Raw genomic sequence first — 27,754 nt, forward strand, 5'->3', positions numbered from 1 at the left:
ACAGCATGTGTGTATGCTTGATAAATGTGAAAATTAGATTTCAAACATGACAACTGAAAATGACTCATTGCTTAGGAGTCCGAGTCCTATAAATGTTGACGCTCTGGCTTTAGCAACGTGCATGATTGAGAAATGCATGACAGACCATTATATTGTCTGACTGGAGAACTAACTCTGCAGAGGATGTTGGGGAAAAAAAGAGCAAAAAAACAAAACAAAAAAAACCATTCTAAAAATACCTCGGAGGCATGTTGAGTGCTCGCTTACACAGACGTTCTCTCTTGCTCATTTGCTTACCTTCACTCTCTCTCCCGAACACGGGCTAATGCACAAAGACGTTAACACACACACACACACACACACACACACACACACACACACACACACACACACACACACACACACAAGGGAAAACACTGTTTAGAAAGCATTCTGCCGCTCTCCATTCATTGGCCCCTGGTGGTGAATAATGACATGACACATCCTGTAAAGCGCCTGCTGTTCACATGAGCATGATGGGGGTAGACAGGCATGCATGAGGTCCAGCAACCTGTGTTTTCTGCCCTCCATTCTGTCACTGTAAGTGCTGACTCATCCCACTGTGGCATCTCAAATCAACCTTTTCCATTTTAACGTTTCTTTTTATATTAAAAGTTTGCACGAACAACATGTAATGCAAATCAGAATCAGTGGGAGCCTGTGAAGTAGTCAGGCACGAACGTCAAGGAAGGTGGTAGAGAAGCAGACTATGCAGACATTTCAGGTTTCCAGAGGTGAGCAATTTACAGTGAACTTAATGTATAACTTAACAAAACTTCCCACAATTCAATTAACAAACCTCAACACAACATGGCTCTGGTAACACCGCTCACTGCTCCTCTCTCCTGCATCTGGTAGAGACTGGCTTTAAATAGGGCCATCAATTTCCCTCCAATTGCCCAGCCAGTACCACTCACTCAACTGAGGGATCTAAAACTCTACACAGATTATCTAAAAACACAAAACCTCTACACACTTCTAACATGCACATTTACACAACTAAATGGCAGTATTAACGAAAGGAAAAACATTCAACAAATCACTTTAAACCTTAACACAAACAAAAGGAAGCATCTCTATGGAAAAAGAAACCCCTCCACTTGGTTTGACCTGCTGATGTCATATGTGACATCAGCAGGACTTTAAAATGAGGAAATGCCAGGCAGGCGTTTCCCCACACCTGACCCTTATGAAGACTGAAAAGACAAACAAAGTAAGTATGAACAAATGACTTAATCAGTAACATAATAAAATATAAAGAAACATAACTTAGTATTTGTCTTAATTTGCAGAATGTTTGATTTGCCGGCAACAAAACGCTTACACAAACAAACCCGGGATAGTGAGTGAAGCAATGTTACTTAACAAATAGCAAATCATAGCAAATACATAGAAACAGAATAATGTGTAAAATGTGCAAAAAAAAAGGTAAACCCATATGGGACAAATGGAGAGCATTGCAACTGCTCCTCCACTTTGTCACAGAGCCACACTACACAAGGCCGCACCTAAAAATGTCATACTATATATATATAACCATGTCTCTAAAACAAACCTACAATTGCAACACAACTGACATTAATGACATTTGCATGCACAGTGATCTGTGTGGATTGTCTTTCAAATACTGTCCCACAGGTTTATTTGTTTACCTTGTACCTTTACAAGCCAACTCCAACCTTTCTCCTCAAAAAGTGACTGATTTGATTATTTCACTCTAATCTCTAGACACTACCTTAATTGTAACCTTATCCTGCATTCAGAGCTCCACCTCCATCTTGCCTAATTTAATGTTCAATCAGACAATAACTGATGTGTGCCACGCTGTCTGCATTCTTTACCTTTATGTTTTATTTATTGATAACTCATTAGCAAGCTGTCTGGATCAGTGGGTATTCATACTAATAAAGTGAAGTGGATAATGGAAGCGTGTGAAATACTAGTTCAGTAATACGTCTTAATATAAATATTTGATCCCCTAGGTTTGGCCCTCTTGTTCAGATGATAAGTGGGACTGCTTCTATAACTACAAGTCCACAATTACTCTGTGGCTCATTCATATGAGAGTAGAGCATCAAGCAGTTAAAAACTAATGGATCACTGGAAATTAGAACCTTCAAGGTCACATGCATCCCATAGCGTTTGAACATTTAGGCAGGAAATGGAGGCCGTCCCCTAAGAATTACTGCTAGGATAAAGCTCTAGTACTGACTAAAGTTTCCTGATATTTGGAAACATTCATCTCCTCAACATAACAGTGAACAAGTGGCTAAATGGCTTCAATAACCACATTCAGCCACTTTCAGACCATCTTGGTACCAAATTGAAACCTTACAAATGACCTCAGCACTCAAGAGTATCCCACTGGGAAAGGTGAAAAGAGTCTAATTTCTCTGGTTGTTTTGTAACTTGTGGATATTTGTGTTTCAACCACAAAGTAAACAGTGTAAAAAAAAAAAAAAAAAAAAAAGGATGATTTTCAAAAAAGTTATTACTTGTGTAATTACTGTAATATTTTCTCTATACTCTTGAAGGCCTTGTGGTACAAGACGTTGTCTTGATACAATTATGACTGTATAAAATCAGCCACCGGATGGGTATGTTCATAGCATTGTGGTTGATATATCCCATCGTAAATGGTCACGTGTTTAATAAATCAATTGTTTAATGCACAGTACTTTTTTTTGTAGCTGACAAAAGCAGTGGACTAGGAAAGCTAACTTCTTCCACTAAACGCCTTACTCAGCATTGTTGGAGTAAAATGCAGTCATTAGGAGAGATTGTCTGTTTGTTATTTGCAAGTAATCAGATTTGTCTGTTAAGATTTTCCAACCTACTTGTTATGGTTGCTTTAAAAAAAAAAAAAAAAAAAAAAAAAAAGACCTCCTTGTCCTCCTAGTCTAAGAAATGAAGTTGATTTGGAAATGCCTTAAACTTGGAATTTGTAATATTACTTTCTACCACAGCTGATATCACATTGCATTTTTTTTGTAATGCAATGCTATAAAACATTACTAAATTCAATAATCACTTTACAGATAGTGTGTTTTTTGTAATCTATCATTACTTGCATTTCAAAAGTGTGGCAGTTATCTGCATGATGGTTGGATACATGAAAAAAAAATCTAACTTGTATTTTTTTACCATGCACACTTATGAATATTATTTTCATTTTCATTCTACCTTAAAGTCTAATCAATGAAGCACTCTTTGCCCTGGTTTCCAACTATGGAACAGTAAAATAAAGATACTGTGTGTCCTCATTTGGATAGAGATTTATGTTGGTGTGCAAGACTACAGCCTAAGGTTTAGGTTTTAATTGGTAGTTATGTGACATTGCACCCCAGGCCAATGTTGTAGAGTAATGCAAAAGTAATATAACAAGTAGTGTAACAAATTACTTTCTCCTGGGAATAAACAAGTAACATAATGCGTTACTTTTTGCAAAATTGATGCAAAAAAAAAAAAGCCCGATTTTACAGAAGTCTATTAGAAATTGACTTCTCACTTGATTTATGACCTCAGTAAACAGATTCCTGTTAAGGTTATGGCTTATGGCATACTTTATGGCTATCCTACCAGAATCATACTCTCTGTTTCCCCCTCTGTGATAATGTCTGTTTTCAAAAATGCCAAATACGAGGTCTGAAAATGAGAGACCACAAAATATAATTTCATATGGCTACATTTTCATACATGCATGTATCAAATTCATGGAGTAGGGAACTTGACTTTCCGATGATTCACTTCCTTGAGTCAGCTAAACAAATACATTTGCCTGACATCTGTGCCTCCTGGATACATTTACACGCTTTCCCAATTTCCAGTAGCTATCGAAAAGTGCAAATAGCTTCTTTCCTTCAATTCAAAGGACCAGCTGTGCAGATAATACATATGATAGTGTAGTATTTTGTGTAATGTTGTGCAGATGTTTATCCTTTATTTGAACACGAAGGGCTAGGATTCAGAAGCTATGGAATAGAAGAAGAGAGAAAATGAAGTGGTTAAAATTAAAGCTATTGAGAGTGGGGTCTGGATTATTCAAAGCCAACACGACCTTGTTTTGGAAAAGACATGCAGTCACTAAATTTTTCAAGTGTAACTTTCCATCCTTGGAGTGGCATGGAATTAGTTTACGCCACTCAAATGGGTTTGTTGCAGGCACCTCAGGAAAAAAATACTCACACACATTTGCACGTATATACATATATCAGTACAGGAGTGTGGATAACAAACCAAATGAACAAGCATATAAAAAAAAATAAATTTGAGAAAAAAAAAACTGTAAAAATGCAACTTACTGTTCATCTTTAACCAATTGAATCTGTGGTTGTTTTTTTTGTTTTTTGTTTTTTTTATATTAAATGAAATCAACACACACACACACACACAAACTAAAACAGTAAAAAGTTGGGACACAACTTCACTCCAATAACAGCGGAGAAATTGCCCAACTTGCATATTTCACACCTTCTTGGCTTTGAGTGATGGCTACACCTGTGCAACACACCATGCAGCAAAACTACAATCTACAGCAGATGATACAGTGAAAATGTACAATTCCACCTGCTCAGCTCTCACAGCTTTGATTTATTCGTCCCAGCTGTTCCTAGAGCTGTCCTCCTACATGGATGATCACAGTAATTGTGAAATAGAATGGACTGTAATTGCCTCCTGGGGGATAAACCACCAGTAAGTGTTGAACTGAAATGGTTTTTATTCCAGATAAGAAAAGCCCAAACAAATGTCTCTGAAGAGTGGAAAAACCAACACATATACCTAACCACAAAAGCACTCACGCATGACCATTAAAACAAAATCAGATAGAACTAGGTGGTTCTCAGCATTAATCCACTGGTCAAGTGGAAATAAATGTAGTCAAACTTTTCCTTTCACCCTACCATTTACTTCCACTTATCCAATACAGGAATACGGGGGGCTGAAGCCTTTCCCAGTTGTCACAAAGCAGGGGGCAGTATATACCCTGGACAGCTTGTCAATCTAATATTAGTGCAACCAATCATGCTAACGGACAATTCAGAAGCACTAATTAAAAAACATGTCTATGAACTGTGGGGGAGGCTGGGGTACCCAGGACCTTCTTGCAATGAAGCAACAGTGCCCCTCCTGTACTGATGTTTATTTATCCCAAATTTTGAGTCACTTGAATTGAACACGATGCTTTACATTGCAGTAAAAATGACTAAAACATTATTTAATACCTGAATTTTAGCCAAAATAGCTGAAATGTTGGTAAAAAGTTTTTTTTTAATTAATATAATTTTGTTGAAATTGGGCTCTTACGATTTGGAATTGCATCAACTATGAAATCCGAATACACTTTTTTTTCCTATTTGACGTTTTGACCTCTCCTGTGACCTTAAATTTGACCTTACAATTTGCAGCAAATCTGTGGCTACATCCACACGTACATGGGTATTTTTCCATTTCTGTTTTGAAAAAAAAAAAAAAAAAATCCCATCCACACGTGCAGTTTTTCGTCCACATGTAAACGCAACAAACAAAGTCAAATGCTGTTAAGAGAATGCCAAAGCAACAGGTGGCAATATGATCCTAACCGTCTAGAAATGTTGGCCAATCAGAAGTCTAGAAGCCTGGGAGGAAAAGCATAAACAAATTCATCTCACGTAAATAATAACGTGGCGCACAGCGTGACGTCAAAAAGAGGCGCACACCTTTGACGTGTGACTGAATCTCTATTTTCCTCGTCCACATGTAAACGCAAAAACTGAGTTTTCGAAAATCTCCAGCCTGGCAGGAGTTTTTAAACATTTTGTTTTCAGTGAGGCCCAAAAGCATAGAAAAAGCCGCATTTCAAAAATCCCCCACGTAGGTGTGGACGCAGCATGTGCAAAGTAAAGGTAGACTGAAATATCCCACAAATAATATATTTGTTTATTTTCTTCACAATGTGATGCTGAAAAGGCATAAAGAACTTGCACAGGTGAAATATAATCCTTATATTTCTTGCATTGGTGTCCTACATTGTTAAATAATAAAAAAGTTTGGTTCTGGAGACATCCAAAAAGATGTAATAATACTGTGAGTAAATAATGAAGTCACACCTAGACAGAACATTTTGACTTGGCCCACCAGGCTGGGGCTCTAAATAAATTCAGTACAGGGCTGTGAACAGAGTCCTGCCACACTTAATAATAATAGTAGTAATATGTTTTACATTCAGTCCTTCTTTATCATTTTTATTATATTTTTATTCTTATTTAATGAAACAAGATGAAAAATTACTATATATATATGGACAGACAGTTTATGATGAATAAAATGCATCTAAAAAAGTGGACATGGGTCCATAAAGTAAATACATTTAAAAATAAATAAATAAAAAATAAAAGTACATAAAAACTATACAGTCTTTTAAAAGATAGCCAGTTCTTTTTCATCACATAAAAGTCAATAAGAAGCAGCACATTTTATCTCAGAAGCCGAAATTTTTCTGAAAAACTGTTGACCGGTGTAGTGACGCTAGACTGAAATCACACTCAATACTTGCACTCTTGAAGAAAAAAAACAAAAAAACAAGGAGTATGTTAAGTCTAATTGTTGAATGTTGCCATTGTGTTTCTTAAATTTGTACAGTCTTAGTTTAAGCAGTAGGATCAAAGCCATTCCTTTGATTCTGACCACCTTTCCAGCCACTCTGTGCTGGGGGAGGTTTTATTGTAGATACATCCTATCTGAAAGATCTGTTTCTTTTGATGTAAACTTCCTGGGTTTATGACCCTTTGGTCAGCAGGAGGTAACACACACACACACACACACACACACACACACACACACACACACACACAGTGCCTTGTCTATGTAACCAAAGGGGGGTTGCAAGGGGAGGTGCTTTGTAAACTATTGTTTGAAGATTGTCAATAAAAGGCAGCGAGAGGAGGCCACCATTGGGGGTCATTGTCGTGCTGGACACAGACGAGGCCTCCCTTGCGCAAGTAATGGATCGATCGACTGTCTTGTTTTCTTCATGATGAATAAGTCTCTAGAATTAGCGGGGTTTGTGGAAACACAGACCCAACAGAGTACTTTAGAGAACAAACAGGCACAGAAGTGGATCCCTGCTGCGTTCAGAATTGACTTTGTGCTTGCAAAGTCAAGCACAATCAATGAAAACACAAAGTTGTTGATTTTCTCAGTCGTCACAGCCATCTTGGCTTTGGTTTCAACATTTTCACAATTAAGTTATTTTGTTGCTTGAAGACAAACGCTCTTCTGCTTTGAAATCATGATTTAGTTAAACATGTCCACGGAGAATATCACACACCATCAAAAGGCAGAAAGATCTTTTTTTTCTACTGAAGGGTGTTTTTATTTATTTATTTTTACAGTGTCCAAAATTGATGTCCAAAGCCCAAACCTCCTATAATACATTTTTAATAAACTGTTTATTTGAAGGAGTATAACTAAATATTTATCAGAATGTCATGATTTCAAACAGTTATTTTAGTTACTAAAATATGACTTTTATTGAAAGTGACATTTATTTCTTCAGAATTATTTATTGCTGGTTCACCCATGTGCAAAGACATAAGGATGTCAATCAACCACACCCCAAAATAGTTGCTGAAAGCATGCCTAATCATTAAGTTACAGTGAAACCACCTTTGTGGTGAGATGACCTAAAACTGTACATATGCATAAGACATGTATTACTACACTTAAATCTAATCCTGTCTAATCAGTGCTCTTCTCAGAGAAGTGAAACAGGTGGAACAGTGAGATCATCCAGCAACAGATACTAAATGTAACTGCGCACAGATGTGACTTGCTCTAAAAGGCTGGCAGGTTTCTCACATCGCCACCCTGCTGCTTTCATTAGCAATGAATATGGGCAGCAGTAAAGAGTCTACTGAGAGAACAGATTTTACACTCAGAATCCCACAGTACCAGTGATGATGACAGGCTACAATATCTGCACAACATCAAAATGTATATATAGGTACATCATTTGTTGGATAGACACAGCAGACTGAGTGATTCTGGACACAGCCCTACTAAAAATCAGCTTGTTAGCAATGTAATTGTTAGCATATTGGCATGCTGATGTTAGCGTTTATCTGAAACACTGCTGTGCCTAAATACTCTCTCTCAGAGCTCATAACACAGGTGTGGACTCTCATTCTTGTTGATGTATTTCAGATTTATAGCTTAAATCTACTGAACCCCTAAAAATGAAGAAGTTCTTTTTATGTAGGTCCAAACTTTGTTGGAAACAGACCAAATTTTTGTCATTTTCTCTCTGTACACCACCTCTGTGGATTTGAAATCAAATAATAAATGTTAACTCTAGTAATTAAAGTTATTTTATGCATATTACCCCATTTTCAGAGGCCTAATGACTAATGAGTAATTTCATGGCCAGTTGAAGCATTTTTCCATGTTGTTTCACAACAAATGAAGCAGATATAACATCTGAAGAAAACCTTTGAAGTTACCAAATGAACAATCTTTTACTTTCTTTAGCAGAAGGAAAGCACTGATAGCTCAGCCACTTCCAAATCCCCGAAAGACCACAGTAGACATATAGAGGGTGGGATGACAGAATTATTTCTATGGTAAAAACAGCTTTGCAACATCTACACTGACCTGGTTACAACACTCTCAAGCAGGCAGATGTATTATTGTTAAAGTCAGCAATGAAGAGATTCGTGAGTTCGTGAAAGCACCAGATTGCAGACAAATAGCCTGCAAAGAGCCAGCACAGATCTCATAGAAAGAAACCTTTAGGCAGTATTAAAATGTATTACATTGAATACATTGAGTATTACATTACATTTCAATTTCAGAATATTTTTTGTTTCCTTATCTGACAACAAAAAGTTGCAGATTCTGGAGGCGTGCTTTGCAGAACTATATTGACTTTGGGCTTTGGTAACATTAGCTCTCTACAGATGCAACTGAATTACAGTACTAATCAGGGAAGTAAATAAATATACCACTCTGACCACTCTTCTCTATAGGGCTGTAGGCACCAAGAAAAAACTTTGAATTTAGCATATTCCTTAGTAAACTGTAGCAGATTGAGGTAGTCATACCATAAATCTTAAGGGTTTTTAAAAGGTTTCTTCACCAGCACGGTAGTGTTAAACCCCTTTGGTTCCTACTGGTCAGATTTACACCTCTGCTTTCATTGATTTTCCCTGTCTCAGCAGCCCAGCAGCATTTTTTAATAAATCTTATAACTCAATAGAACAAGTGTAGCCCAAGTGATCCTCACTTGACGCCTCGATCAATCTGTCAGGTCAGTGGAAATTCAGCAGGACTGAAGAAAGTTTAATATACTTCTTAGATATTATAAATGATCAGCGTTCCTGGTTTTGTCTCTGACCTCGACTTTATACCTTTCTTTTCCCCCATTATTGCTACTCACAATGCATTAAAAGTAGGACAGCTAAAGAAAAAGGCCACATTTATTTGAAACACAATATCTGTAATAATGCATGTTCACATCTGGGGGTAATTACTCAGTGTCTGCTACTCGCACATTTGTAATTAGCAGTAGTGTGAAAACTTATAATGTGAGATTAAACTAAATCCATCAGCTTACAAAACATTAAATTGCACCAAAACAAAGACTGATTTCTTATTCCAACTAGATCACACCAAGGAGCAGACAGATAAGGATTTATAGCAACAAGAAAGAGTGAAAGACAGACAATTATTCAGAGACGCTGAGGTGAATTGGCTGATTATACATCAAATATCAAGGGGAGTCTTAAAGTCGAGGTATGTTTAGTGCCTATCTAGGTCTGTTATACCTTCATCCATTACTCCATCCAGGTTCACACAGGTACAAAACAAGGAGAAATCCTAAAGCTAAAAATGGCATCAGTCAGCAGCACCTAAAAAACACCAGAAATAAGGGAAAATGGAGCTGAAAAGTTAAAAGATGACTCAGGATTTCACTTCTATATCCTCCAAAACAAGTCTTAACGAACTGAAGAGATCAAATCAGAGGCTGGCAGTCTAGAAAATCTATTTTTTTCTGCTCTATTATTTAGATGATTAATGTGCTGACTACCTCTTTAGGCTCTATTCGTGATACACATAATTGTTATTGATGCAAGCATTCAGACTTTTCAAATCATCACATTATTCCTCAAAGTCTAAAACTGCCTGAGATGCTGTGTTCCTGCCTTTACACAAAGAATTGTGAGCTGGATCATTAACTTCATTTTACAAACAAAGCAGGCAAGTCTTTCAAAAGTGTTTTGCTTTTTAGATTTATTTTCTTAAATAAATTAATCAATATCCATGTATCTGTGTAAAAAAATTAGCCACTGCTACCTTTGTTTTTGGAGGTACAAGTAAGCCAATTCTGCAGATGTGGTATACTAATTACTGACACACCCACTATGAATGCGGGCAGATACTTGCTAATTAGTAACATACAAATAAAATACTCACTCATTAAAATTCGTTAGCTTTGTTATGTTTGTATGAGCTGTGTAAGCTGAAAAATATCTGGAACATTATTATATTTCTTTGTATAATTCAGATGATGAATCATGTGGAGCTGTTGCATCTGCATTTGGCAGGAACTTGTCTTTGTTCCACCTCAAGCAAGGTTGTCACAATATATGGACACAATAAATGCTGATTAACTTGCTACCCTTTTCTACAAAACCATATGAGGCAAATGAAGGCAGTAAGATCATAAAAGTGAACTGATAACTCAAATCTCAAAGCAAATCTACTTTCATGACTTTTTACAGGGTTTTTATTTGTGCCTTAACTCATTTCAGTCATATTTTCAGTCTTCTAAAAAAAAAAAGAAGATGCAAACCATAAGCCCATCTCAGAGACACTCTTTAGCAAATAACGAGTAGAGACCTGTACCCTCAAAAACAAACAAACATCTGGGCTCATTTACAGGATTAAATAATCTTTATCATGGTCAAATCTAGAAGAGTTAAACTGAATTTGCATTTGAGATTTTAAGGACAGAGTTTATTCTATTTCCCAATCTCAGTAAAATCTATAAAGTTCAGTACATAGAGTGATCTGGTTTTCATTCTCAAACTTTACTGGTAAGTATCAGGGCAAACAGGTTGAATGTGTATATAAGGAACACTTGTGAGAGATTAGAAAAGACCATGCACTTGCTGTATATGTTGCTGCTGTCAGCCACAGCTACATCTCCATCCATGTCTGCTCATTCACTACAGAGAAACCAAGCGCAGAGACGAAAGTGCTGAATTGAGTGTCCGCTCATGTAAGACTAAGGCTTGAGGTGATGTGCTGCAGGGCAGGCTCTTCTTTGCTCTTACTCTTAATATACAGGCCAAGCAGAAAGACTCACATCTACTTCATTATCTGAAGTACAAAGCAGTTGGCAATAAGATGAAGAATCATCTTTTCAGCTATTGAAATGACGAGTAGCTCTCCTTTAAGCGATCTCAGGGTCAGTGATTCAAGGAACCACATTCTCCTCCACATGCCTACGTACCTTAAGACTACTGCATTTGTAAATTATATCAAGGTAGATATCATTGTAATTATCAATAATGATGTGCAAATTGCAGTATTCAAATATTCGCATTTCATATTATGCACACTTCTGTCTCCCGTCTGTGTTACATACACACACATGCATTGTACTGTAAAGGCAAGTCTTCCCAAAGAGAGGTTTGCTGTTTAAGGAGACTAATCTAATGTCTAATGTTACACAAACAATGAGGTGAACTTATCCAACAGTGGTTACAATGAGAATATTGTCATCTGCTCTGTAGGCTAATTTGAGAATCTCACTTCCTCTGCTTGAGCTTGTAAAAGACTCTCATTACGACTAAATTTCATTTGCGACAGTAATAACGGTAATATTGTTGCGGCAACAATATTAACAGAATTACAGCAAGCGTTTGTGAGGATTCATGAATAATTCATCTTCAATTTCACCTCATGTCACTTTTCTCACTTTAAAATCCTAAAAAGCTGAGAATCTGTGCACACCTGCACACTCAACGCCTCCAGGTCATGGTTCAATGAGGTCTGGATGCCAGAGTTCTTCCTGACATCCTTTTCCCCCTCAGTCACTGACTGCTCTGACCTTGTCATTGCTGGTCTCATATCTTCTTCCTCCTGAATCCCAGAGGCTTCAGTGACATGGGAATGGGAGTCACTCATCTTATATAGGCGGAAAAGTTATCTCCTCAAGGATTCTACTGACTCACACTCTACACTATCATCTCACTGTATTTACAAATCTTTATGTACATATACAGTGATTAATTTATTAGATCACCACCCAATGAAAGATTTGAGCCACAGCTGCACTAAATTAGCAGTGCTGCTAATTACCAAAATCATTTTTTTAAATGTTTCTGTTGAGGCTAATCCACCAGTGTATGCAAGCTGCTCCATAATCATTGACTTTACTGCTTTTTTGTAAATCAGTAAACCTCATTATTATTTTCAATTAAGCTGGCAAATTACAGATATTAGAAAAAAATGTTTTGGTGGTTAAATATTATGCCAGCCTCAACTTGTGGTCTATTTTTTAAGAGATTTCTTAAATATATTTGTGTTTAGTTCTATAGCACATTTAAAACAACACTATAAGAGTAACTAAATATACAACACATTTACACAAAAAAATCATAAAATTAAACAAAGTAAATAAGATTGTGCATAATAAAAGCCAGGGTACCCTGCTCAGCTAGAATTGAAAGCAAGTGAGAATAAGTAGGTTTTTAATAGTGCTTTACAATGGATGAAAGACTGAGTATTGCTCCAGAGGAGCTGCTACTGAAAAGGCTTTCTCTTCATTGCTTTTGAGCCTAGCAATGTACAAAAGCAGTTGGCTTGCAGACGTCAGTGCTCCGTAAGAGTGTAAGGTTGCTAACGTTCAATTAAATAAGGTTGGGCCAAAACCACTGAGACTCTTAAAAACAAGTAATAAAATTTTAAACTGGACCCTGAAATGAGCTGGAATGTAGGTGTAATGTGATCACGCAGTTCCTTTCCTGTCAAAAGGTGAGCTGCTGCATTTTCTACAGCCTGCAGGTGACAAAGTAACGACTGATCAGAGGCAACATATGAAGAATTACTATAGTCTAAGGAAGAGGTAATAAAAGTGTGACTTACTCTCTGGAAGTCATGTGGCGGGAGGTACTCCTTCACCTTACTGAGGATACTTTGTTGAAATAAGCTTGTCTTCTTTCATAATCTGCTTTTCACATTTTAATGCACAGTCAGAAATCACACGGGGTGACTGTAAGAAGCTAAAAGACAAATGGCACTGTTGTACACATTTGGCTTCCCCAAACAAAATTATTTCTGTTTTGGTGAGTTCATCTCTAACCATGTTTGTACCTCTCTAGGACCGATCACCAGTGCCTGAATAGAAGCATGGCTATTGGTTTGTATGTTTGTCTATACTTTATTCGTCAGTAGTCACATTTGAATTCTGCAGCCTCATATGCTATTCGTGCAATTTGTGTGTTATGTGTATCACTGTATATCCCTGAAGAGAAATGGATGCATTTTGAAACATCTCTGGATAATTTGTATGCACTGTGCATCTCTCTACTTAATGACCTGTCTTATTAATTTCTGTAATTCACAGCTAAGATGATCTATTTTCATCCCACACCATGATATATTTATTTAAAAATTTAAATTATAAATATTTATAACAACAGCAACTTGATTTGTTTATTCTTACTGTAAGGTAAAGCTACTGGGATATGTGACTGAAAGGCAGTAGGATTTTTTTTTAAGGCAGATTAAGAGAATTTCTCTCTTTGTTTGTGAATATGCAGTATAATATAAATCAACATCCGCATGGCTGCTGGTATAAATACTGCTTGTGTATGTGTATGACATAATAATGTGATTTAAACGTGGGTTATCAGAGCAAACATCCCCTACCTACAGTAATCCACTTATGTGCACACGTGTTGCGTCAGAGCAGCCCTCAGGTCTGCAGAGCATTAAGAACCAACACTTCCTGTCAAATGTAAACTGCAAATTCTTTTCATATATGTATGAATTTAAGATAAAATGACAAAACCGATGAGGTGGATAATGTAAGAGGTACGAATGGTTGTCAAAAAGCACTAGAAAAGTGATCCATCTGTTACACAGTAAATAGTACTTTGATTTCCTCAAGATTAACTGCAAACACAATACGCAAGTCAAGAGCAATAAACATTTGTTTTTTGATCAAATTGATTTGACTTTTGTTAGCACTGCTGCCACACAGGAAGCAGATCGTAGGTTCAAAGACAGGCTAGAGCCTTCCTATGTAGAGTTTGTGTGTTTTTCTTCTGCCTGTAAGAGTTCTCTCCGGGTACTCCAGCTTCTCTGCCTTTTGCCCTGTTACAGCTGGGATAGACTACAGCCTCCCTCATTGACCCTGTAGCGGGTGGAGGGAAATGATGCTGTAAAAGAAGAAGATGGATGGATGGTTTAGTTTCCTTTTTCCTGCTGGGAAGGCATTTTTGTATTGTATTGCTAGCATAATGGATGCTTTCCAGCAAAATATCCCTAACCTCTGAATCAGGGTTGGCAGCAGACCATGAAGTGGACGGGGAACCAACTTTAACAGGGGCCACTTGCCTCAAGTCACTTTGCTATTTTACAATTATTCATTTACTTGTCAATTCTTTTCCAGTAATTACAACCATACACATATTGCACACTGATAGAAAATTGTAGTTACAAAACTCCAAAAATACCTGTCTTCAAGGCAAAGCAGGAAAGAAGCACACTAGGATAGCTGACTGTGAGCGCTCAACACATTTCCATTTGTTTTGCAATTTTCAACAAGGGTCGTGCTTTAAAACTAGTGACATGGGTGTTTACGTTTTTCATTACCAATATTGTATGAATTAGTGTAACTTATAGTCAAAGTGTATCCATAGAATTCAGCCTCGGGGGATGCAATTACAGGATACAGAGGCCCATCCATAATGCAAGCGCTGCTCTGAACACAACTAAACTGGTTATGCTGCTCGTATTAACAGGGATGTGCTTTTGTGGTGTTATTATAAATGCTTTGGTGATCAGGGGCTCTTTGGTGAGGTTAAGGCCTCAATGCTTCTTTAGGTGTAAAAAGGATTTAAACATGCCTCTTTTTAACATTAACCCTAAAGAAAAAAGCAAAGCATCTTAATAATATCCAGTCCATTTAAATGTATCCATGGGTGGCTACTAAAGCCAAAAGACATTTTATGCTTTTCTCTGCAATGACAGTCTCAGTATTATGCTTTTTTTTTTTCAAAAAACAAAACAAAAAAACATAAACCTGCCAGCTGATATTGATATTTTTTATATATTTAATCAAAATAGATTGTGTGGGTGTAAAAAGAGTGGCCACAGGGGTTCTGTGAACAAACACAAGAATAAACACAGAAGGCTCCACAAAGTGCTGCAGGACTTGCTGTAAAGTCTCCAAAATTAGATTTCCCTGTTTATGTCAGTGTGGCCTCATGGCGCATAATGATCTGCAAAGTGAATGAGTTTTGGTTGACCTTTACTTAAGTGGATCTGAAGTACAAAGTGAAAATGTATTTTTTATTATCATTATTTTGTCCTTGGGGCTTGGTGTTGGTAGAGCAAAAAGTGGTCAGTCATATTTATTTGACGCTTTAGCCTTTTTAGTTTGCTGTATGTTGTAGTAAACAACAAAAAGCAAGCATTATTTCATTATCCATGCAAAATTGAAAAAACACAAAGCCTGTTTTAAGCTACGAGGACGATGTTTCTTCAGTGTGTATGTTGTCGGCAGTGAGAATACTTATGCCTACACTCGTATAGTACAGTGTATAACCTATAGACTGTTGTAGGTTGACATCAGCATTTATGAATGGTTATTTTCCCTGTGGGTGGATGTCATACATTTGTCATGTGTGTGCCATGTTGGCCTAGTTACATTACAGTGGTGCCTCTCTGTTTGTTCTTATTAAAATTCTCGCAGTATGAGTTTATTTAAATGTTTGCATGTACAATGCATCATGAAAACACATTAGTTTCTGAATAATTTGACAGAACAAATCTGGACAAGCCTACATTAATTATTGCACGGCAAAAGAAGGAAAAAAATGAGCATGAAAGATATACACGAAAGCCCACGTATGCACACGAAAGCCTTGCATTTATGTCTCTGGACCTTCTATCCATCAGTCATCATTATAAATAAATAATTTCTGACTTTCGCACTCTGAGATGTATACAAATGACAGGGAGCAATAGTGAGTGGGTGGTGAGACACAGAATGTGTACAGGCTGCAAGTGAGCGGGACTCAGGTGTGAAATCAGTAACTGCAGCAACAAACAATATCATCGCTTCTTAATGACAAGTATGAGCGACAGTAAAGTATAAGACTGCACAGCTTTGACCCTTCAGGGCCTATGCTATGCTTAAAGCATAGCCGTAAGCCTAACCTGATATGGCGTATGCACTACATGTTCCAGTATGAATATCCTCACTATCCATTTACTTATTTTGGCTAGAGTAAAACGCCCCGGGTAAAATATTGTGATACTTCTTAGTTTGGTGTAAGCTTAGGTCTGAAACTGTTGATTCCAACACAGAGTTATGAAGTTCAAATGCATCAAAACACCTGCTAAGAGAAGGTTCAAGCACTTGCCAACAACTGATTCACAACTCCTTGAAGGCGTCATAAAAAATTCAATGTTAAAAGGGAAAAAAAAAATGCAAACTTAGTGTACTTCTCCACAAATCAAGCATACCAGCAGAGATGCCAAATGACTTCCATATGTAATACAGCTTACATACTGTAAGTGCCTGATTCATTACCTGGGCATTAAAGTTGTATGTGCCCAGAAAGGGAAGGTCGCAGCCAGATTTACTTTATATAAAACATCACAAGGACAGTGGAGGCCCTGCTAGTACTAAAATACAACCAGGGTTGTAATGGGAGAGGTATCATATGTTTTCATATGAAATACAGTCAGCAGCCTGTTCTTGAGTTGTGGCTAGAGCTACAACAGAGACTGTCAGCTGTTGCCTTAGAAGCCAATCTAAAGGAATACTTTTCTCCTAAGGCAGCAGTATTCGTGAGCAGTGAAGTAATATTGTGTGGTATACAACCTAAACTCCTTTGCAGATTGAAGAGGAGTTGAATGAGAGGGAAATGGAGGGAGGGGAAGGCCTCTTTGTACACTTTGTCACTCGCCTTAGGGCTGCTTTCTTTGAACAAACCCAAGGTCACACTCAAAGAGTAAGGCCCAGTGAAAGAGATCAAATCAAGAAGCAGGATTTTGTTGTTGGTATTATTATGGAGGCATTGTTTGAAGCCAGTAAGGTTTTAAAGTTTGGAAAGAGTAACAGCTGACATAAGTTGTGGAAAAGCTGCGAGCGGGTAATTAACTTAAACTGTGGAGATGTAAACAATTTAACTGGCTTCTCCTGGAAAACTACAGACGCCATGTTGGAGACTCACGACCCACTTATACTGCCTTTAGCATACTAATGATTCCAAAAATGCATAATGATACCGATATATTACAGCAGCCGTGGCGATGTTTAACTACAATCATAATTCATCACTGCTTCCTCACTAATAGTGTGTAATCAGCTTCTGCCATTCACCATTCACCAAAGCAGAACAACCACTCACTGTTTAACTCTCCACAATTGCCAATCGTGTTTCCTTTTCATAAAAAAAAAAAAAAAAAAAAAACTGCTCATGAGCTGAATGCAGATGTGCATTTTATGTGCGTTTTAACGTCTGGAGCATCAGCTTGAAGCTCATTTTCAAACAGCAGGCCGAGGCACTACTCTTCAAAGTTTTACCCTAAATTGTATCTTAATTTTATTTAAAACACATCAATACAGGCTGATGAAGCTACTTTGCAGTTATCTAGGGGGAATAGATTATTCATGCCAAAATGTATAATTGATGCTTGCAGAATATCTAAAGCAGCACACTATAAGAAACATTTGGCATAGGTCTATCAGGGAAAGATGTTATTACTTCATACTTGGCTGTCACAGTCCATCAAGTCTCCCTTTCATTCACCCCAGGACTTTTTTCAATATGCAGCCACTCATTTTAGGTACGAAACAGCTGGGAGACATTTGCTATTACAGTGCAAACATGTTGTAAAATAAGATGGCAAGGTGAAATTGAGAAATTATGTGTTGTAATATGACAGTTATTGACAGTTCATTTAGCCCCGGCTCCCTTGGTTACTGTTGCTACATCCATCAATTATCTGGTCTCACTTGGCTAAATTTTGTTTGATAACATTGATAGACTTATAAATCAAAATCTGAGGAATTTTCAAGATAGTAAGCCTTCCGTAAGCTGTTGCCAAATACATGTTTGTCCCTCTGGTGACAAGAATTTGGAAGATCCCATTAAAAATCTCTAGTTTGACTTTCCATTTACTGAAATAGATCTTTTACGAGAGAATTTCAACCACTGGATGCATTTTACTGCTGACTCGTATGCTTTTGGCTATAGCTAAGTCAAATTTATAACTTAAAAACATATAGCATTACTTGAAATAGAAAGACCCACACCCCTGTTTTTGGGGTGTGGGTCTTCTGATTGATTTCAGGCTTCTAAAGTTAACTTCTGCAGGGTCAAACATGTTGATTTCATCTGAAAAGTCCACATGAACAAAGCCAACTTTCTGGGACTATGGGATACGATACGACCCTAATCCTCAGCAACTCAAGATCAATTTAAGATCAGTTTAACATGATCATTCCCCTCTTACACCCCCTTCTCACTCCCGACGCGTAATATACCGACGATTTGTCATGTCACGAGGTGTTCCATGGGAACGCAAAAGGTGACCGTCTGCGTTCCTATGCTACACACCGGATTGTGCATGAAATCGAATAGAATGACGCTCCTGCAGTAACACACGTTCCAGTCGTGTATTCCAGCCCAAACCCTAACGTTAACCACCACCTTAATCGCGTTAGATAGTGTTTTCCAAAGCGATTTAAATAAAATAAATGTACAGGTGTAGATTCATTCCAAACGGTTCTCGTGTTTCCTAATTTTTCCGAACTCGTAATATAGGGACGTGTTGGGTGGCCAAAGGCGTAACATACCTATGATTTGTCACCTAGTGTAAAATGTTACGCTTTGGGAGTGAGAACGTGTTGCCTCCTAATGTATTACAATATTAAATCCACTAGCTAAATAATTTTTGATCCCACCTGTGACACCAAAACAAAACTTGTATGTCAGATTATTATTATCATTTGAGTGTCACACAATACAAAAAGCTTTGAGCATATGGACTAACAGCAATGTGCTGGCAGGTATTGCTATTCCATCTCCATCTCTTCCCAACTTTTGCTCGGTGGTCAATAAATCACACCTGATCCAGTGAAGATTGAGCACACAAAAGGGGATGAGGAACCATTGCTCTTTCTCCTGACCATATTTTACCTTAAGGCTTCTTTCCTAAAAGGGCAGAGATTCATGATCAGGGAAAAACAAGGGGAACTGGACTCCAGTATGCAGTAAAAATGCTGGTTTGTTTTGAAATGTTGCTGTTCTGAAATGATTGAAATGTTAGTTACTGCATCTGCAGTAGATGGGCTGTGTTCAAGCATCCTTTCTCGTTAAATTTAGAGCTCAGCAGAATTTAAGGCACTATTCATCCATCCATTTTCATCCACTCCTTCCAATTTAGGCTCACAGGGGGATTGGAGCTAGCATCCTCTAATTAACCATGTGTAGCCACAGAGATTTCTGCAGGCACTGCTTGCTTAACAAATGCTACATACTCCTGGTTTAGATTTCCAAAGGCTAAAGTCACTAACAAAAATATATAGTTTCATAACATTAGCTTTCATCCAAGAAAGAAATACTACACCTGTTGATAACTTCACTGCAGTGAGCTCTTACTAATCAAGACAGACTTAGTGAATAGATATTTTTATTATTTTTTTATTTTTATTGGACAAATACATTACTACAGATGTACTGGTCGTACCACTGGGTGGAGGTGCTTTACTGTTGCCTAGTTTAAAGAATTCTACAAGAAGGCAGTTTCATGCTTCATTCCAAGAATAATGAGAGCCAAAAACAGAGATTTGCAATTTCCTGTTAGTCAGGAACTTGATGGTCCCATTTGCATGCTTTCTTTTAATATCATTTTGGCACTTTTATGGCTTTATTTGATATTTGATAAAGACGGTGGAGATAAAGAGAGAGAGCGAGCGAGCAGGGGAATGAACATACAACAAAGTGCCAGCCAGGTGGGAAATGAATTGGAAACTCGTGGCATTTTTGCTAGTGTGGTTTATGCCCAAATCAGAGAAAGAGGAAGGGTGGGAACCTGGAGCTGGCCATTTAACCACCTGCTGCAGCATTACTGACTTTTCAGCATTTTCTGTCTTCGATATGAGATAATTAATGTATCTATCTGATTCTAGGAAAGACTGCATAAAAAGCAGTTGACAACACCAACCCACAGTACTACTGTATGCTCGTCTCCCCCCGCTATTCTGTATTACATGCATCCATCAAGTGGGAGTAAACTACGAAGTGGCCCTGCATTGAAGAGCACGACCTCTCCTTCAACCCATCTGTTAATGGAGACGTGTCAAGCAGGGCAACATCTCTTAAGGGTTTGTATAAGAGTTTGTCATTAGCAACTTTTTAATGTTGTTTACTGCCTTTTCACTCTCTCTGTGTCCTTGAATTTATCAAATTTTTATACCCAGAGACATGAGAAAAGACTGCATGTACAGACAATAAAGGAAAATAAATCAGTGACCTGCCTTCAAATTGCATTTCTTGATAAGCTACCAGAATAGAAAACATACCTATCAAAGCACGATTACCTGCTTTTCATCTATTTAAAGCACTGATTGTTTTTCCCCCCCATGCAAACAGCTCCGTGTAATTTGCTTGAGCTGACTGTTTGCATTCAACCTGTGTGCCTCTAAATATGAAGACACATGAAAATCTGGGTCTGTTGCAAGTTTTCACTATCTCAGGACTACAGCTTTCATGTAAAAGCAATTGCTGAAAAAGCAGACAAAAGAAGACCAGAGGGGAAATAAATTCTTCAAGATGAAAAGGCTGCCGTGACATTATTACACTCTTCAAATTAGCCACGACTATAGAAAGCAGGAGATTTTTAATAGGGGCAGTCAGTTCGTGGAGAATTCACAGTGAGATAATATCATTATGTAACTCGACTTTTTTTATGAAGTTGGGTTTAAAAAAAAGGAAAAGAGAAAAAATGGCCTAGATTTACACTTTGTGTCTATTTCCAAAATTGTGTTTAGTGAAAAATAATCTAGTTTGCGAATAAGTCAACTTGAATTTCTATATCTGACTCAATATCCAGGGGTGGTGGTGCGCAAACATATCTTGCTATATCTCCAGCATGTCTTTCTAATTCTAAATTATCAGCTTGTGCTCATTTTTAAACACTTGCTTTTTATGTCATCTGGCAAATAAACTAAAGTGGTTTTGTGTCTATATACATAGGTCTGCTTGTTGCTGCTGTCAACAACGCTTTACTTCATCATCCTGTCACTCTCATCTGTACTCTTTAACACAAGAAGAGATGTACAAAGCCTGTCAGGTAGAATGACTTGGGGCTATAATTTCACGAGAAATCATGATGGCTTGCCATGAAGAGACAAATCAGCCTAAGAGAGAATGTGGAAACAAACCAGTACTCATCCTTAGCTATGAATTTGGCCAGGTAATGAAAATATTTTAAAGCGAAAGAAATAGACATGACAGGGGATTAAATATAACCCTATATGTCAGAGGTGGTTATAGTGCATGTATGAAGAGCTAAAAAACGAGTAAAAGGCAAAGGCCACTGGGACACCCTCCACTGGATAGGCAGACCCTTAAGGGTTTTGCTGCCCTGTGTGGCAGATCTGTCAGCTGAAGCACGTTTGAGACTGGCAGAATGCCCAGGATATTTGCGAAGCTTGTCTTGGGCTGACCTCAACATCAGTTACTAACACAATGATTCATTTTCTTATGCCTTAACATCTGCCAGTTAAATAACCTCACAGTGACAGCCTCAACAAGATGCTAAGATATACACAATATAATTAACATCAAAGTAGCAGGATTGGGGAAAAAAAGAAATTCATAAGTATGTGGATGTCAAAAATTAATCTTGATATCCACAGGGATCTAAGGGAAGCTGTGTGAAACATTTCTCAGTTCAGTCTAATTGAATAGATAAAACGCAAACTGCCGAATCGCACTCAGCTTAGCATTCAAAAGCTTTGCTGTGATTGTCGCCTATTAATCCATGTTTCACAATGCTCGAGGATGCCACCACTTTAAAGCTAATGCTGTATACCCTTTTTCCATTTCAAACCAGCGAAGCATTGCTGCCAAATGCAAATCATTCACCAAACGCAAGAGTGCACACATTGTTCTGTCAAGAGCTATTTAGAAATGTTTCTCGGATAACATACAAAACCATTTTAACAAAAACAGGAGTGAGAAATGCTGAAAAACAATAGCCAGTAATGCTACCAGTTTCTGTGTAATGGTACACACCGTGCATGTTATTGGTTCTTCTGAATGACAAGCAAGCTACTCAGTTTCTATGGTCAAGTTCCTCTTTTCAAATACTACAACAATAATGACCAGTGCATCTTCAAACCCACCAATTTTCTACATAGAGAAAATCAGAAACCTGCTCATCTGAGTTAAAGTTCTTTAAAAAAATTTCCAATCTTTAGGCCAGAACAGCTTTAGCAGCATCCGTCATCTTTTAGAGACAAAGTGGTGGTGAAGGTCCAGTGATTTGCAGGCAGCAGAGCTACACTGAGATGGATGGGCAAAAAATCATCCATTGTGAAGTCAGTCTTCAAAACTCCAGGGACATTTGCCTGACTTCATTCACAGTCACCATTACAGAGTGACTCAGGGCACAGGAATGAATTTCACTTCAGTTAAATTAGCCATTACTGATCTGAGAGAGCTGCATTCTTTGGGGGGAAGGTACGTGAATGTTGAAAAAGGTGAACTTCAAAAATGGCAAGTGTGAGGTAAAGAGTCAAGAGGGAGTGGTAAGCCACCTTTCTAGTACCAAATACAAAATTCCCTTTAAAGCATTTGTTTACTGTTGTTTTAGGACTGAAATTAGTTAAAGGGGAATCGTCTGGTGTGGGGCTAGTAATACACAGCAGTCTTAACTACCAAGATTTTTCACCATTTCATTTCATTCAATTCATTCATTCAAAATGAAATAAACACACAAGTGCCGAAAACTGCAGTTCCTTTATCGGCCATTTGAAGCTGGTGCTCACATGTTAATTGAACTGAAGGTGTTACAGACACATATGGCAGATGTGCGATCAAGCAAATGTTGAAAAACAAGTTTTATCTACTTACCAAACATCCTTGGAGCATTATCTACTGGTGCGCTGTAAAAGCTATTTTGCTAACTGAGTTTAGGTCGCTATAAATACATATAATAAAACATATTAACATTCTGTTGGTCTTTTGTTGGATTCATTGCTTTGCCTACAGTGTAAGTATTTCACACTTTTGTCCTTTACTCTTTAAAAACATGTTTCCTTTGTCCATAATATATTACTAACATACAATAGGACAAAGGACAATATACACTCACTTCCCACTTACTTAGATAAACCCGTTCAACTGCTCATTAAAGCAAGTATCTAATCAGCCAATCATATGGCAGCAGCTCAGTGTATGTAGCCATGGTTAAATGACGTGTGGAAGTTCAAACCAAGAACAGGATGGGGAAAGAGGGTGATTTAACTTGGTGTGGTTGTTGGTGCCAGACATCGGTAGTATGAGTATTTCACAAATGCTGATCTACTGGGAACTTCACACTCAGTCATCTCTAGGAGTTACAGAAAATGGTCTGAAAAGGAGAAAATATCCTGTGAGCAGCAGTTCTCTGTGCTTTGTTGATTCCAAAGGACAGAGGAGAATGGCCAGACTGCTTCAAGCTGATAGGAAGGCAACAATAACTCAAATAACCACCCATTACAGCCAAAGTATAGAAAGAGCATCTCTGAATGCATAAAATACTGAATCTTAAAGAAGATGGAACAGCAGCAGAGTCTGTAGTTTACGTGGGCTCATCAAAATTAAACAACAGAAGATTCATGTTGTCGTCTCAGAATTTGGCTTAGACAACATGAATCCTGCTTTGTATGCAGAGTTCAGCCTGGTGGTGGTGCTGTGATGGCGTGGGGGATCTTTTCCTGGTTAATTTTGGCTCCTTCTTTCCAACAAAACATTTTTTAATGCCACAGCCTAGCTGAGTATGTTTGCTGACCGTGTCCATCCATTTATAACTACGGTGTGCCCATCCTCTCGTGGCTGTTTCCAGAAGGATAAACACAAAGCTCAGATCATCTCGAACTGGTTTCTTGCACATGACATGGAGATTACTTTTCTCAAATGGCTTCCACAGTGATCAGGTCTCAATCCAATAAAGCACCTGTGGGATGGGGTAGAACGGCAGATCCACATTATGGGTGTTCAGCCAGCAAATCTGCAGCAACTGTGTGATGCAATCATGTCAATATTGACGAAAATCTCTCAGGAATGTTTCAAGCACCTTGTTGAATCTATACCAAGAAGGATTGAAGCAATTCTGCAAACAACCGAAAGTCCAACCAGGTACTAGTAATTTGTAATTAAGTGTCCTATGATTGCATATTTCTCAAATATTTACATTTTTTCACTCTTTTTCCCCCTATGTACTGAAAGGGTTGCTGTCTAGTTGTCTGGTATTCATCTCATAAATTAATCAGTTGATCCATCTCTAAACATTACTTGTATCTATTACCCATTTTGGGGACCTTTGCCAAGAATTTCATTTGTGACACACTGTTTTTCTTCCTTGCATGAAGAAGAAAAAATACAAAACTAATTCCAGCATCTTCACTTTTGACTTGTGAGGTTTCCATGCTCTCCATAATGTATTACTTTGCTTCTCTTTAAATCAGGTAATAGTGGACAACAACAACGTATTCTCAGATGGGTCCATGCTCCAATGCATTTCCATTTAGAGGTCCTTGATTTAAAAAGATTTGGGAGCATTTGGCTTCATCTTGCCTCAAAGAACAGCCCTTGGCAGAAAAAAAATAATGCAATGAACCCTTTAATAGTAGTTGTGCAACGAATGGCAAAGTAGATGGCACCAGATAAACCACAAGCTGCCAGACACTGAGAGAAAGAGACGAGAAGGAGGAGGAGGGCAGGGAGAATATCAAAACAAACCCCATGTTCTAAACAGATGCACAATAGCACATGTCCTCCATGGAGCCAAAATCACTTCAGCACGTATTATGCAAAGCAGTGCAATACCATATTTGCATGAATTACAAAAATGATTTGGGCCAGTGAAGCTGGTGCAATTCAAATGCCAAAAATAAAACGAAATGAAGAAGAGTATCACATCCACGATGTGGTTAAAGCTTAAAATATACATTTGGAGCTCTCATTATTTTGAATTCTCTGACACAAAAGCATACAGAAGTGCAGCAACTCAACGCCTAATGGTGACACATGAAGCAAAGAAAACCTGCGAGCTATAAACTTTGAAAGGATAAGGAAGGAAACTAAAGTATTTACTTGAAGACTGTTAGAGTGATGCTGAAGTGCAACAACGTCCCACTGGCCCTCACACAATGATATGCGCGCATAAAGACGCGATGGTATCCATACTGAACCATGTTTGCACACTGCAATTATTGGAAAGTGTCAAAGCGTGATATGAACTTAATCCTCGGCCACGCCCTTGAAATCCACGGGCAAAATACATTCATAATAATTTTTTAAAAGTTCAGACAAGCTAAATATATTTGAGCAGTTTGGAGGCAAAGCGTCTCACCTGTGCAGCCATGAATGAGAGATCCATACTGTTGCTCCGTTCAAGCCAAGGCACTCAACGAAAGATGCGAACGTGCGTGTTTTCTTTTCTTTAATTCCCCGTCAGAGCATTTGCCTGCTTTTGTTTACTCGACATCCACCGACTCCGCAAGTTGGTAGGTGGACTTCACGTGAAGCGCATGTCGAATATGAAGAGTGGAAAAGAATATGAGGAGGAGAAATGAAGGGGGATAACGAGGAAGGAGGAAAAGGGAGGGGGCGAAGCAGACGGGGTAATGAAGAGATGTGGCTGCGAGAGAGACAGCGCGAGTGAGAGGGAGAGCGTGGAGGAGGCAGGGGAGCCGGACTGCCACATAAAACGGAGGAGGTGCAAGTCCTCCCTCTCTGTCCTCAGTCTCTGTCGCTCTTCGTGTGTGTGTGTCATGCTTCTTTCTCTTTGTGCCTCCCTGCTGTTTCTTTGTCTCTTCAAGCTGCGTTGTACGTCATTTTCTCATATTTTACCTTTTAATCGGTTTTTTTACTCATTTTCTTCTGTTTTATTTCATAAATCAAAAATGAATGAAAGCGGGGAAAGTATTTTAATCTTTTCCCACAATGAGACTGCATTTCCTAACAAAGACAGCATTCAGTGCTATCATTTTTCATGGAGATTGTTCCAGTCTTTCATTGTGGAGAACAATTGAAAATGTTTTTTTGCTTTTTCAATCATTGAATCTAAAACTAGGAACTATAGCTCTTTATTCTTTTGGTTTATATGCACTGTTTTTTATAAGAACTGAAGAGTTCTTTAATGATGCAATGCATGTATAAAATATATTCACTCTTCAATTCAGAGAAATCTGGATTTCAACATAACAATAGCACCTTTCCCAGAGCTGGGTCTTTTAATACCCCTTTACCATCTCTGTGTTTGGGAACAAAATCTAGAGCAGGGATGTGAAACTCTTTCTAAATTGGGCCAAACCGATGAAACTGCCTTTTCTATATTTGCTGAAAAGTCTTAATATGAGGAAAACAAGTGCAACTTCTACAGTAGATCTCGGTTTTTCTACATGATAACTGTGTAAAATTACAGACAAGATATTTCTTGAGTAGATTAAAAACATGAACTTTTGCTTCATTTAATTGTTTATCTATTGCTTTACTCTGGTGTAGTATAAATTGCAAAATACTCTTAGAAGTTAAAAATCTATGCAGTCCTTCACAATTTCCAGATTGTGGGCCAGACTGGAGTCTTTGCTGGGCCGATTCTGGACGCCCCAGCCTTATGTTTGAGACTTCGATCTAGAGTCTGTTCTGAGAATTTCCACCAACGAAGACTGGTGCCACTGACAAACCGCTGATACTGGCACATCACCACAAAATTTCTGGGGCCAGAGTGATATCAGTGGCTTCAGGAGCAGCTCTGAGAAATTCAGATGCAGCTCACGGATTTCACCCATCATAATTTCCTTCCTGCCTTCTGCTAATAACACTGCATAACACTCGGAGTTCGTCTAAATGTGGGCAAGTTTTTATAAGATTCAACCGGCTGTTTGTCCAATTTTGTTTGTGACCTTATGGGGAGAAAAATACAGTTCTTGAACAACAGCAACAAAAGTAACATAACTAAACTAACAGAAAGCCTTTCTGATAAGAGCCTGAACCTTTGTAGCAGAAAGTTTTAACTCCATTATTTTAAATTAGATGCAACATGCATGTGATGATTGCAAAGTGCATTACACACTTAAGCTATGTGGTATAAATGTTGCAGCCCTGGTCAGTCAGAAGCAACAACAGGTGTGTAGCTGTGGTGCTGAATCTGTAGACTGACAGGTAGAGATGCTGCAAATATGTGCGACTGTGTTACCTTTCCCCAGAGCTCCCCT

At 38.1% G+C, this 27,754-nt stretch overlaps 1 protein-coding gene across 1 annotated transcript in view; it reads right to left on the minus strand.

Annotated features, from left to right (window-relative positions):
* Positions 1–26,280, minus strand: part of LOC146552365 (uncharacterized protein C14orf132-like) — a 29,970-nt gene extending 3,690 nt beyond the window's left edge. The window contains exon 1 of the mRNA XM_085257830.1: positions 25,888–26,280. Coding sequence (XP_085113956.1) covers positions 25,888–25,914 — 27 coding nt within the window. The 5' untranslated portion in view covers positions 25,915–26,280. The remainder of the gene's footprint in view (positions 1–25,887) is intronic.
* Positions 26,281–27,754: the final 1,474 nt, after the last annotated feature.

Source organism: Mchenga conophoros, linkage group LG19 (assembly GCF_057382185.1).
Source record: "Mchenga conophoros isolate Kocher_MC1m ecotype Shallow Benthic linkage group LG19, M_conophoros_male_GT1.1, whole genome shotgun sequence".
Classification (NCBI taxonomy): domain Eukaryota; kingdom Metazoa; phylum Chordata; class Actinopteri; order Cichliformes; family Cichlidae; genus Mchenga; species Mchenga conophoros.